General features: G+C 43.5%; 1 protein-coding gene across 33 annotated transcripts in view; it reads right to left on the bottom strand.

Moving 5' to 3' along the window:
• The window catches only part of LRRFIP1 (LRR binding FLII interacting protein 1), a 245,806-nt gene that overhangs the window by 83,432 nt on the left and 147,869 nt on the right, over positions 1–14,505 (bottom strand). For all 33 annotated transcript variants that reach the window (XM_060682373.2, XM_060682374.2, XM_034426193.3 and 30 more), the window contains 3 exons: positions 6,742–6,867; positions 3,541–3,612; positions 352–522 (listed from right to left, as the gene is read on the bottom strand). In XM_060682373.2, the coding sequence (XP_060538356.2) occupies positions 352–522; positions 3,541–3,612; positions 6,742–6,867 (369 nt within the window). The remainder of the gene's footprint in view (positions 1–351; positions 523–3,540; positions 3,613–6,741; positions 6,868–14,505) is intronic.

Here is a 14,505-nt window from a genome sequence, read left to right as displayed (position 1 = left end):
TTTCTTTTTATTCAATCTATATGTTAAGTCATGTATTTTATTAGATTTCTATTCTAAACCACTCAAGAATTTATGCCACTATAAGTTCTAGTCTCTATTATGGCCTACACATAATCTTTTATGTAGTGAGGTCATACCCACAGGATTTACCTGGATAAACAAACAGATAAGGGAATGGAAATGAATCACCTTTATATTTAGTCAACAGTTCCATCAATATTACCACGAATATAATATTCATTTAGGAAAAGAGTGTTTTAACAATTGTTGCCTAAAATCTAGACTTTTCATAAAGTATTTTCTTCAATCATACAGCTGATAAAGACACTACGAAGACTTAATACTACTTACTTTGCTTTTCTCTTCAAATTGCCTCTTAGATTCTGCAAGCTGCTCTTCTAGTTCCAATAATGTATCCTGTAGGGTTTCTACTTGGTACATAAAATTTGTTTTCTCATTATCCAATTGAGCATTTGAAACCATAGCTTTCTTATATTTTTCTTCAACTTCAGCTGAAGAGTCCTAAAGAAAAATTCAAAGGAATATTTTCAATTTATTTATCAGGCCTAAATCTTATAGGTGTTGTATCACAGGCACAATGGACAAACTTTCTTGCAAAGTATGCTATTTGTTTCAGTTTGCCACAGAAGTATCAGAATAGGGTATGTCACAAAGTACATGACTTACACTTAAAACATTTCTGAATGATTTCACACTTAATTAACTAAACTACACTACACTACACTACACTACACTACACTACACTACACTACACTACACTACACTAAACTAAACTAAACTAAACTAAACTAAACTAAACTAAACTAAACCAGCATTTGTATACTAATGCCAACTGAATTTCAAGAATATCTTAGCATAGTAGACATTTAAAATACAACATAACTGAATTGAGTGATTGAATTTAGTGAAGTATTCTTTACATTCACTTTACATGTTTACGAATGCACTATTTTTTTAAAGAAAAAAACCCTAAATCCTCTGAACTATATATTTTCAAAATATATTCATATTAAATATATACTCCAAAGTAGCAAAGATGCAAAAGAAAAAAATCTAATAATTGTTATGTTTTTGACACCTTTAGGTACATGGTACAATAGGTACAATATGCAAAATGTATATTGTCCAAAATCGAACAATTTGAGTTTATTCAGTCACTGCAAAGTATGCAAAATTCTCAAAACAAGGCATGCAGATTAAATACAACCCAATCTTTTTTCATAACTGGAAGCTAAATCACAGAGGTGTCAAACTCAAGGCCTCCAACGTGGTCAGATCCGGCCATCCTGGAAATAGTAAGGGTCCAGCCGGCATCCCTTCAGCCTGGCCTGACCCATCCCAGCGGGCACACATGTGTGCAGGAGGTGGCAGGCGCATGCGCGCAGAGGCCTATCCCATGCCATCCCGGCAGGCACATGTGCACACAGAAGGCAGGCACCTGCGCACCCACTGGATGGGGTGGGCCAGGGTCTGTGCGGGCGCACGCATGCCTGCCAGGATGGCATGGGATGGGCCAAAGCGACACATGCGCCCGCCGCGATGGGTCAGGCAGAACTGAAGCAATGCTCTTACCAGGACAGCCACCCTTACCAGCTTTTCAGGTGTGTGTGCGCTCACACAGGGGGGGTGGGGGAGGTGTCCAGCAGCAGGGACTCTGCAGCTAGTCCTCCAAGAAACAGGCATATTGGTGGCAGAATTAGCAGTAGGTAGAGTGGAGGAGAGGCACGTGATGCAGACCATCGGACACGCCTCCTCCATCCCATGTGGCTGGGACAGGGCACGTGGTTGCCCGGCACATCCAGCAGGCTGGACCGCATGCCTCTCCCCTGTGCTTCTGTCTTCAGCTACTGCTGTGGGTGAAGACAAGGTGAGGAGGGTGTGTAGGGTGGCTGCTGCCTATCCTGTCCCATCTCTTTTGGCTTACAGTTGGAGAGCAGGTCACAGCTGGTCACCTCCTTGGCCCCCTTGCGGGTCTTGCCTTTGGCCACGGGTGAAGCGCATTCCCCTTGCACATCCAATGCACTTTGGCACCACTGAGGCCACCAGCAGCTCATGCAGATCCATTAGGCTGCTGCCGTCACCGCCTGGAGCAACAGGTTCATCTAGCCTGAAGGAGGTAAAGCAACCAGCTAGAAAGGCCGAGTAGAAGTGATAAAAGCACGCCCATTCCCAGAAGGCAAAAGGCGGCCACTGTGAGTGGGGAAAGCTCGATCTGCATCTGCACTATGGCTGCCCAAGCCCAGCCGGCAAGGAGTGCCTCCCCCAAATCTCTGCTCGGCCTGGGAAGCCAGGGCTCCTTTCTAGCTGTCTGCTTCGCCTCCTTCTGCTGGTCTGCCGAGCAGAGGGGTAGTCATCCCCGATGACGTGCCTCTTCCCCAGGGCTGCTCAGCAAGGAAAACTGAGCTCCACCCTGCACTACAAGGCAGCAGCTCCAGAGCGCTTTCAGGGCGCTGCCCGACTGATGTAGCTCCTTCAGACAGAGCCCCCGAGGCTGCAGTCCCTTCCCTGGACTGAAGGCAGCCTTCTATCTTGCAGCCCCCCCTCCCCGCTGCATCTCCATTCCGAGCTGAGGATTGCAGCGAAATTCCTCAAAAGGCGCAGCTCGGGGGTAGCGGGACTTCCCTCCAAAGGGAAGCTGGCGAATTGGCAGGGCACTGCCCGAACCAGTTCCTGGGGCTCAAAGGCCCTCTTCCTCCAGCCTTGGGATGGGCGCCGCTTCCTATCCCGCCCCACGCCCCGCTTTGGGGAAGCCCAGCCAGGTGCCGTGTGTTGTGTCTCATAGTGGACGGGGAAATGCTGCACCCTCCCCTGCTTCTTGCAGTGACTGCTGGCGAAGCACCCCTCTCATGCATTCACCGCTGCAGTCGGGTGCGCGAGGGAACACGCTCCATGAGCAGGCCCAGGGCAAGACCTGTGAGCGGGCTGAGGAGCAGGCTGAGAAGATGACCAGTGATGACCTGCTCTCCAACCGCAAGCCAAAACAGACAGTTGGGCAGAGTAAGCGCATCCAGCTGTCTGCATCATGTACCTTCCCACCACCTCTGCTTGCTGCTTGGATGGCCAGTCCAGTGCTGTGCTGGCAGTAGGCTGTGGAGCCATAGTGTGCATCAGCTGAGGGGCCGGCAGGCTGTGTCTACAGCCGGAAACCATCCCCTCCCCCCGACAAAGGGCAGTGAACGCACAGTGGCTGATGGGTTTCTGGCTATAGCTACCCTGTCCCCTGCCTCGCCTTATCTCATCCCGCCCAGCGCCCTATCCATCGGAGACCCCTGGACTCCCTCCCCAACCCTGTCCAAGCCCACAGGCACTACCCACACAAGTGATGTCAAGTGGGCCACACCCCCTGGTCACACCCAGTCAGTTGCAACCACTCTGGCCATGCCCCTTTCCCTGGCCACGCCCCCTCCCCCAAGTCCATGGAGGACAACCACAATGCTGATCTGGCTCTCAATAAAATTGTGTTTGACACCCCTGCTAAATCAGTTAGATCTGCACATCTATTCTTTAATAAATTTGTACCTTCATTTGTTTCAACTTCTGCATGTATTTTGCTTCTACATTCCCAATTTCATCCTTTAACTCAATGATATCCTGAAAAAAATTGCAAAACGTTATGAAAAATAAAACAATGAAAAACTCTGTAATAAAGAGGAGGATTTTATAAAAACATTCTATGCTTTATTATTTTATTAGTAATTTATGCTTCTGCTCCACAAGCTGCACTGGCCATTGGTATGCTTACAGATGCAATTCAAGGTGTTGATTTAAAACCTTGCATAGCATGGGTCCAGGTAATCTGAGGAACCATCTCACCCCATCGGGAGTGGTTCACCCCATCCACACTGGGAAAGGAAGCATGCTGTGGGGCCCATCAGTCAAGGAATTCCAGCTGGCGGGGTTCAGGAGAAGGGATTTCTCTAACTTGGCTCCTGCCCTTTGCAACATCTTACTGCCTGAAGTGAAATTGGTTGCCACCCTTCTGACATCTTCTGTCACCTTCTGATTTTTGAGCATCAAAACCTAGTTCTAGGACAGTGATGGCTAACCTTTTTGCCGTCGCGTGCCTAAAATGGGGGGAGCACGGGGGGTCATGCATATGTGTGCCCACACCCATAATTCAATGCCCCCCTGTGCCCTGCCCCTCCATGCACGCGCGACCCCCTCCATGCTCCCCTCACTTTTGGCATATGATGGCACAAAGGTTACCAGTGGGCCGGTAGGCCTGTTTTTCACCCTCCTCAGGCTCCAGAGGCTTTCTTGGAGCCTGGGGAGGGCAAGAAAGGAGGCCTTCCGGAGGCCGGAAACCGCCCGTTTCCCGACTTCTGGTGGGCCCGGAAGGCCTGAAAAACAGTTGGCTGGTGTGCGCATGCATGCTGGAGCTGAGCTAGGGCAAAGCTTGTGTGCCCACAGATATGGCTCCAGGTGCCACCTGTGGCACTCGTGCCATAGGTTCGCCATCACAGTTTAGGAGATGCTTGAGGCCCAATAGGGAAGCATCATACTGGAGGTGGTTGATGAATGAAAAGGCAACCCCACCTTTTCCCCCAGGCATCCTCCACATCTTTTAACTATAACTTTATTTTGAATGTGATTTCCATTTCTATTATTTTAGAAATATTTATGTTAGAGTTTTAACGTTTTAAGCCACCCAAAGTCCTTCTGATACAAGGGTGGCAAACAAATTTAATAAATAAATAAATTTATTCCTAGAGGGAAAACAGTTCAAGATGCTTGGAAAACTCTGAAAAATGAAATAATAATGGCCCGAACAGAAATAATACCATAGAGAAAAAAAACCCAGTGTGATTGCACAAAGAGCTCTCTGAGAAATTGAGGGACAAAAAAGACCATCAGCAAATAGCCTAAATTTACAAATATGGATATAGAATGAGTTAAGATTGGCAATTAATGGCAAAGTAACAACAACAACAACAAAAAGTTCTTTTGATAATGTAAGGGAGGAGAAGAAAGTCAAGAAAACAATAGGTCCACTAATGGGAGCAGGTGGCAAGAAGATAACAGGCAGCAGAGAGATAGCAGAACTGCTTAATTCCTTCTCTGGATCTGTCTTCATGCAAAAGGAAGCAATAGCCCAATCTATCAAAAGCAATACCAAGGGAATTAGAAAAGGAATGCAAAATTGAGTACAAATTACTTGGACCCAACGGTTTATATCCCAGGGTTCTGAAGGAACTGGTACATGTCATTTCAGAACCAATGATTGTAATTCTTTCAAAGCACAGGAGAACTATGAGAAGACTGAAAAAAAGCTGACGTAGTTCCAATCTCCAAGAAACTATAAACCAATCAGTGAACATCAATATCTGGAAAAGAAAATCAAGTGATGGGTCCATGAGGACCTAGAAATGAATGAGGCAATTACTAGAAGCCAGCATGGGTTTGTTAAAACAGATCATGCAAGACAAATCTTACTGCTTTTTTTGATAAAGTGACTAAATTAATGGATCAGGGAAATGCTGCAGACATAGCATTCATGGACTTCGGTAAGGCTTTGACAAAGTAGACAACAGTCTACCTCTAGATTAGATAGAATAATGTAGGATAGAAAGTACCACCACTAGATGGATTCAAAATTGACCAACTGCACCCAGCGTATAGTCCTCAGTGGAACGTCTACGTGAAGGGAAGCATGCAGTGAGGTACCAAAAGGTTCTGCCTAGGTCACAGTGCTCTTCAGCATCTTAATAAATGATCTAGATGAGGGGACAGAAGGGGAACTCATCAAATTTGCAAATGATATCAAGCTGGAAATAATTGATAGAAGGTAGACTCAAGATTCAGAAGGATCTTGACAGACTTGAGCACTGGGCCTTATCCAACAAAATGCAGTTCAGTAATGAGAAAAATAATGTCCTGCACTTAGGCAGAAAACCAAATATATAGATGTAGAATTGGAAGCATCTGGCTCAACCAATAGAATCCGTGACAGGGATCTAGGTGTCCTGCTGGACCACCATTTAAGTATAAATCAAGAGTGTGCTGCAGCTATAAAAAAAAACCAATGGGTCAACAGAGGAATAGTATCAAGATGACAAGAAATGATAGTACTATTTTATACTGCACTAATGAGGCCACACTTTGAATACTGCAGTCAGTTCTAGTTTCCACAATACAACAAATATGTTGAGACCATAGAAAGTGTGCAGAGAAGAGCAACAAATACAATAAGGGGTCTGGAGGCTAAAGCTTATGATGAACAGTTAAGGGAGCTAGCTAAGTCTAGCTATCAAACAGAAGGATTAATGGTGACCTGTTTTCCTGTACTTGAAGGACTACACAGAGAAAGAGGGTGGTCAACTTATTCTCCAAAACACCAGAGGGCAGGACAAGAAGCAATGGGTGGAAGTTCATTAAAGAGAGTTTCAACCTAGCACTAAAGAGAAATTTCCTGACAGTGAGAACAATTAATTAATGGAACAGCTTGCATCCCAAAGTTGTGAGTGCTCCATTGCTGCAGGTTTTTAAGTATTGACTGGACAACCATTTATTCAGGATTGTATAAGGTCTCCTGCCTTGAGCTGGGGTTGTACTAGAAGACCCTCCAGTCCTATGATTCTATGTTTTTAAGGTAGGAAAAAGTATGATATGACTCTTCTTTACTGTGTTTAGACCTCACTTTTGTATGGGACAGACCCCAAATTGTGATCAGATCCTGCACTGGGAAACAAACAAAGCCTTTCAGCATTAACTTTATCTTACCTTAATTTCTCTAATAGATCCTTCCGTATCAATTGAGATAGAAGTATCCCCACTGCCTCGGCGAGAAAAGGTTCCACTTAGGGAGGCTAGAGTAGCTGCTGACAAGCTTGATGTAGTTTGGATTCCCTGCAATTATACACACACACAAACATTATATAAGTGATGTTTATGAGACAGTTTATTATAAATTTTTACAGATAGTCCTTGAGTTATGACCATACTGAAGCCTTTCCATTGAAAGTTGGAACAATGTTAAATGAATTTGCCTCACGTAACTACCAACCATCCCTGTTCTCCCCAGTATATTATTTAAACAAACGTACAGGTCATTAAGTAAAGTTCAGGGTTGGGAGAGATCCTGGGAAGCCTAGTTCAGGCACAGACCTGTCTGTCTCAGGCCTCCCAAGGTCTCCCCTACCCCAAGATATCCCAGGCTCTGCTTCCCATCCCTTGAGCCTTGCATGCTGACCCACTGCACAATTGACTTGCCAGCAAAAATCAATAGGGAAGGAAAACTGTGCATGCATGCCTTTCCTAAATCTGTCCTCCTGTGAAGGTGCCCTGCCTTTCTGGGACAAAAAAGGACCACTTCCCTAGCTTTTGATAGCTTTCTGCACAAAAAAAAAAAAAAAAAAAAATCAGCTCCCAAACTTTAGCCAGCTACAGCACATAGGCGACAAATGAGAGATACTGGGTCCTTGAAAAATTGTTTTGTTGCTTGTTGACTGCCTGAATGACCCAGCTAGGACTTAAAGGAAAGCCCTAAATACTCCCAGAGGCAGTCGACAAACAGATCTGTCATCAAGCCACTTCAGCCCTAGTTTGCTTTGATAGCAGCATGCCATAAAGAATGGGGAACGGGGATAGGAGGATATAGGGATGGGCAGTGGTGGGATTCAGCTGGTTCGCCCCAGTTCACCTGAACCAGTAGCTAACTTTTTCTGTTCGGTGAACTGGCTAATCCCACCATTGGCTGGCCCCACCTCGCCCCTCTCCTCCCAGCCATTCCTCACGTTTGTCCGGCTGTTGGGGGGGAAAATGGACGGAGACCTGGGGAGGAGGCACCTCATCTGTCACAACTGCCAGCAGGCGGAGGGGTGGCCAGGGACTGCAAGGCTATGCACTGCCCCTCCGCCAGCTGGAGTTGCCTTCCCCTTTCGGCCAAGCGTGACGGGCCTGGAGCGGATCTCCCTCCCCCGCCATCGGCCTTACCTTTCAGCCCACAAAGCTTACACCACTTTGCTCACCGCAGCTGCCCACGAAGGTAAGGCCGATGGCCGGGGAGGGAGATCTGCTCTGGGCTTGCCCGAAGGCCGTGGATTGGTGGGTGGGCAGAACCACCTGGCGGAGGAGTGATGCAGCCGGCACAGCCGGCACAGCCTTATGGTTCCTGGCTTCCCCTTGCCCACTAAAAGCTGCGGCAGGCGAGGCCCAGCAGTTGCGGAGAGTCCGGGAGGAGGGTGAGATGAGGGCTGGGGGAGTGGGTCAAGCAGCAGTGGCTCAGCCCTGGCTCGCCTTCCTCTCTATCACCAGCCACGGGAGGAAGGAAAGAGTAGGTAGGGATTGGGGGGGCGTGGCCAACCAAGAAAGCCAAACCACTGACTATCCCAGAGCTGCTGGCAGGGGTGGGCAAGGCAGGGGCTGCCTGGCTTGAAATTCCCAGCCCTCTCTCTCTCCCTCCCTCTCTCACACATACACACACATCTGCCTGCCTGCCTGCCTGCCTACCAGGGGTGAAATGCTCCCAGTTTGGACTGGTAGCGATGGCGGTGGGTGGTTTGGGGAACTGGTAGCAAAAATCCCTGCACCCCCCCCCCATGCCCAGCTGAGCCTTGCGATCATCAGAGGCTTTTTTTTTTTTTTACTTTTAAAAGCATTTTTTCTTCGGTGGAAAAAATGCTTTTAAAGGTTAAAAAAAAAGCCTCTGAAGATCGCGCGGCTCAGCTGGGATCATCAGAACCATTTAAAAGCATTTTTTCTACAACCTCTTCAGCCGAAGAGGTTGTAGAAAAAATGCTTTTAAAAGTAAAAAAAAAAAAAAAATTGGCCACGCCCACTCAGTCACATTACACCCCCCCCCCCAACCAAGCCATTTCCTACTCCAGGACATAGACCCCAATATAACTCCAAAGGTGGCAAAAAAATTTTGCTGCAGTCGTGGCTGAAAAAAAAACAGGGGAAGAGACGGGTAACCCCTACGGCAGAGGATCACTAGTATTGACAGTACAGATTGTATCTGAGGCAGTAGATGGTGTCACATGATGTATCTTTATTTGTAAAATATACTCCCCTTCTATGTGTATTTTAATTTAGTCTCTGACCGCAATAAAAAGCTTACTTACTTACTTACTACTACCTTGCAGTAATTGCAGGCAGCTGATGTTAATAACTTGCTCTCAAAGGACGGTTATAAAAGCAGTTCAGTTATTCTGTAGGGCAGGAGCACCATAACTGAAAAGGCCCTTTTTCCTGCCTTGCCATCCCTTTTGGAAGCTCCTTTTCAGTTATAAACTGTTCAACCTGTGATTCTTTGCTCCTGAAATCACCGCTATGAGATCCTGTGCATTTCAATTCAGATATGAGTTTTGTCTTGTGTTGATAATACAACATGGTTGTCCTTTAAAAGCTTGGTTTTCACACTTAAAACGAATGTTCCGACTATGTATCTGTGTGTATGTGTGTGTGTCGGTGTTTCCACAACTGTAACAAGTGCTGGGAGACAAGTGCTTGTGTCACCTGGAGAAAAACCATGTTAAAAGACTTCCCATAAAAGTCACTGCAGCACTATCATCCCATGCCCTCCCCCTTAAAAATATATGTCCAAGGGTGACCCACAGAGGGAGTCATAAACGGTCATGCTTAACTGAGCAATCAAAACCTGTCCTTTTGTATATGTGTCACTTACATCATATACTCCTAAGAACTCAAAGGACTTTGATGTCCCTGGTGGCATCCACTATTTTGCTACCACTGCACAGATGCCACTCTGGATATGTACTGGATATAAGCAATCTGTAATGTTTAAATTTACTGCTACAGTATTATTTTTCTAAAAAATTCATTCTATGGAATAGGGATCAACAGCGTCAAAATGTATTAGGCACATATGGCATATATACATAGGATTAAATAGTGGATTTTGGATGTTCAGTAGTAGTAAATAAATAGAGAGGTCTTTGAGGCAAGGGGCCGAGCGAGGCAAGCCACCCCGCAAGGCAAGGCTGGGTGTGACAAGGAGTGGCGGGGAGGGATGGGGCCAGGCGTGGTGAGAAGAGGCCAGGCAAGACACCCCTCGACATGTGTGACATTGAGTTGGCCAAGCCCACCCAGTCACATGACCACCAGCCATATATACCCAGCCAGTCATTAGGGCAGAGAACCGGTTGTTAAATTATTTGAATCTCACCACTGGGGAGGGGGGTATGACAGGAAACAGAAGTGCCCACCAGATACAATGGTTGAAAGATCCAAGGACACTGGCCTGGAAGGGAATGCGAACACCCACCAAAGAGGCACCAAACTTTAGAACTGTTAACCAAAACACCTAATTTGAACCTTACTGGACACTACCAAGATGACCAAGGAAGAGGGCCTGAGAGAAGGGAAAATTATCAGGTTTACACAGGAAAACTCAGATCTGGCTTTGCTTACGCTGTAACCACTTGGTTTTAGTAAAAGTATGCATTTCACTTCAAATTGAGTCAAGGCTCTATCTTTCTTAAATGCCCAAGCTGGGGCAGGCTTGACATTAAACAAGATCTGCAATAATGAGCCACCTGGAGACCTTCATCTACCGTGGGGACTATGTACAGAATGTCTACTCATGAGAACGAGGAGGAGGAGGATAAACCTGGAAAGAAGCCACTTCAAGACCTAGAAACAGTGTGGGATTTGACCAGTTGGCGTTGCAGCAGGACAGATATGGGATAGCAGAGCTCCACAAAACCCAGCCTATACCTGCTTGCCAGGAGACCATATGAGGTCAAAGCGACCCTGGAGGGGTGGTGAAGAAAGGAAGGACGCTTTGTAGATCGCGAGGAAACAGCAATTTCCATGGTTGATCCAAAGAAACCCCCCTGATCGGCAACAGAGACGATGGCCATTTTGGCAAGACCGAAGCTGTGATAACCGGGACAAGAAGATTATGAGGTGGAGTGGTTTGTGGACAGAGGATTGGAACTGGGTGAGACAACTTTCAACTTCTATATTAGAGATTTAAACCCAAATAAAAGAGTTCTTTAAAAAAAAAGACTCTCCAAATGCTAAGGAAGCGGCGATTTAACACACGGAGAAAGATTATAGACCCCAAAATGAAACAAACTTTTAAAGACTAGGAAGCTTTAAAATATAGAATTGGGAAAGGCGGCGCCTTGGCGGTGGGAGTGAAGTATCGTGAAGACAGCAGAAAGAGGAGACAGAGAGATCGGACGATTTGAATGAAATGAGTGTTGGAAAATTGTATTATCTATTGAGGTTGAACTGCTGGTGATTGGAACTGAGTGATTAGTGACTGTGGATGTATAGATTGGGACACTAAGGCTTGGAGAGCAGTGACTGTGCAGATTAGTAGGAGCTGACATCTTGGATTTTGGACTTGGAAAGTGGAGAGTGGAGGCGGTGCGGACGGTATAGCGAGACCAAAGAGAGAAGGACCTCTTTAAAATCGGTGAAAGAGCTTGGATTGGAAAGATCTGTGGTCAGTTGTGTATATCGACCATTTATTAATATCTTTATTAATATCTTTATTAATATCTATTACTGTGGACATTTATAGCTATTATTTACCATTTAACTTATTTATAATATTTATATACTCTATCTTTTATATATTTTATAGATAAACTTATATGTTGAATAGGAGGAACTATTGGACTGATTTTGATATATAAACTTAGTTTTGAATAATTAAATAATCAATACTTTGACTATATATTTCTTAATTATATGTTATTTTGCTTGTGTATTGTTAAGTGAACTTAGAATGGAATTGATAATTAGAATGGTAGAATAATTGTAGAATTTGATTGTTAACCAATTTAGTAAATAACGTTTTGGAGATTAACGCCTAAGCTATTGGGGGAATATAAATATAAGGGTAAGATTTATTTGATAATAGCAGTTATATGATAAGTATCAGCTTTGGAAGCCATATTAGGCCGGAAGCTTCCATGCTGCCACCTTCTCATGTGTCGGAAAGTAGGAGGGGGGATTTAGTAGAGGGGTTGTCTTAAGACATAATGGCTACAACCGAGACAAATTTACAGACAATGAAGGGAGGGTTTTATTAATTGAAATAATAATAAGACAAAAATGGATTTTATTGGCAACCATCTACGCACGGAATACTAACCAGGGGGAATTTTATTATAAATTACATAGGAAAATAGTAGAATCAGAACCGGAAAATATCTGCTTATTGAGAGATTTCAATGCGGTCGTAGATCCAAAAAAAGATTATATATTGGGGGGGGGGGGATAAGAAGAAGAAGCACTACCGATTATCTTTTTTGATATGATGCAAGAGTTGAACCTAAAGGATGTCTGGAGAGAATTAAATCCACAAAAAAGACAGTATACCCTTTTCTCTAACCCACATGATTCATGGTCCAGGATAGACATGGTATTGATGGATTTGGAACTAAGCAAAAGTATAGAGGAGGTAGAGATAACACCAAACACATGGGCAGACCATAACCCGCTGATATTGAAATGGAAAGGAAGAGTAAAAAGGGGAGGGAGGTGGACTATGAATCAGAGGGTGTTAAAAGAGAAAAAGTATATACAATGGAAGGAAGAAGAACTGGATTTTTTTCTAAAGGAAAACTTAAAGGAAGATACGACCCTACAGAATCTTTGGGACACGACCAAAGCTTACATTAGAGGCTTAACAATAGCATATGGGGTGAGGAGAAACAAAGAAAAAAGGGAACAACAATTAGAACTACAGGAGAAATTTGAAAAATTGGAACATAAGATGCAGGAATCCCCAAATGAGCAAATTAGAGAGGAAAAAGACTTGATTAAACATAAAATAAATTTGATTTCACAGGAAGGAATGGCCTAAAAGCTTAGAGCGATGAAACAGGTGCATTTTGAACATGGTAATAAGCCAGGGAGATGGCGAGCCTATAAACTGAAAAAAAGACAAAGAAAAAAAGTTAAAAATACAATTATAGGATGAAGAGGGGAATATATACCACCGAATGGAAGAGAAAAAAAAGAACAGCCCAATTTTTTTTTTGAAATCTATATAAACAAGAAAGAATAGAGGAAGAAGTCATTAAACAATATCTAAAATATAGAAATCTCCCTATAATATCAGATGAAAAAAATTACGATGATGGAGATAAAGTGGGCTATTCAGAAGCAGAAAAATAATAAAACCCCAGGTCCGGATGGTATACTCTCAGAGTTCTACAAAGAAATACAGACACCAATGAAAACACTATTATTGAATATTTATAATGGAGCTCCAGAGCAGGCCAAAGACAAGGATGAAGGCATTGATAACACTTATCCCAAAGGTTGATACAAAAACCTGAGAAATTAAGAACTACAGGGCAATCTCGCTACTTAACGTTGACTACAAAATATTCATGACAATTATGGCCGAAAGAGCCAAAAAAATACTAAATGAAATTATTTACTCGGATCAAAATGGATTTTTGCCCAATAGATACATACGAAATAATACACAGATTATTATGGATTCGTTAGAATACTATGAGGCACATCCGGAAAAGCAGCTCACATTAATGTTTGTAGATGCCCAAAAAGCATTTGACAATTTAAATTGGAACTTTCTTATTAATCAATTAAAAATTATGAACTTTGGGGGGAAATTTACGGGTATGATCAGAGCAATATATTTGAATCAATTGGCGAAGATAATTATAACAGAGGAGATTAGTATAACTAAAGGGGTAAGACAGGAATGTCCCTTGTCCCCCCTTTTGTTCATATTATCATTGGAGATATTACTGATACAAATTAGACAAAACAGAACAATAAAATGATTGAAAATCACACAGAAAAAATATAAGGTTCAAGCTTTCGCAGATGATCTGGCTTTCATTATGGAATATCCTTTGGAGACAGGAGCCATCCTGGTGCATGAAATTGAAGAATTTGGCAAAGTGGCTGGGCTCAAAATAAATAAAGAAAAAACTAAAATTCTGACTAAGAACCTTACAAAAATGCAAACTGAGGAATTGGAAGAGAAATTGGGGATTCAAATTGTTTAAAAAATGAAGTATCTGGGAATTTGGTTAATGGCTGAATGCTCGACAATAAAAGAGGACAATTATGATAAGTTGGTACAACAGATACAAAAAGATTTAGACAATTGAGCAAAATTACAAATATCTTTAATTGGTAGAATCGCTGCAATAAAAAAGAATGTACTACCCAAATTGTTATATCTTTTCCAAACCAATACCAATAAGATTGGGGAAAACATTTTTTGAACAATTAAATAAAATAATAGGTAAATTCATTTGGTTGGGGAAAAAAGCCCGGATAAAATTTAAACTTTTACAAGACTCTAGAACCAAAGGAGGCTTTGGCCTCCCAGATTGGGAATTATACTATCAAGCGGTGGCAGCAACGTGGCTTAAAGACTGGGTCCAACTAATTAACAAGAGGGTATTAACCCTAGAGGACCACGATCTTCAATTGGGATGGCACATGTTTCTGTGGGAAGGAAAGAATAAAATTCATACATACATTCAAAGACATCTAGTGCAAAATGCCTTGATAAATATT

Source organism: Pantherophis guttatus, chromosome 1 (genome assembly GCF_059756535.1).
Source record: "Pantherophis guttatus breed Tessera chromosome 1, ASM5975653v1, whole genome shotgun sequence".
NCBI lineage: Eukaryota > Metazoa > Chordata > Lepidosauria > Squamata > Colubridae > Pantherophis > Pantherophis guttatus.
The sequence above is the reverse complement of the archived record's forward strand: the minus strand, read 5'-3'. Positions and strand labels throughout refer to the sequence as shown.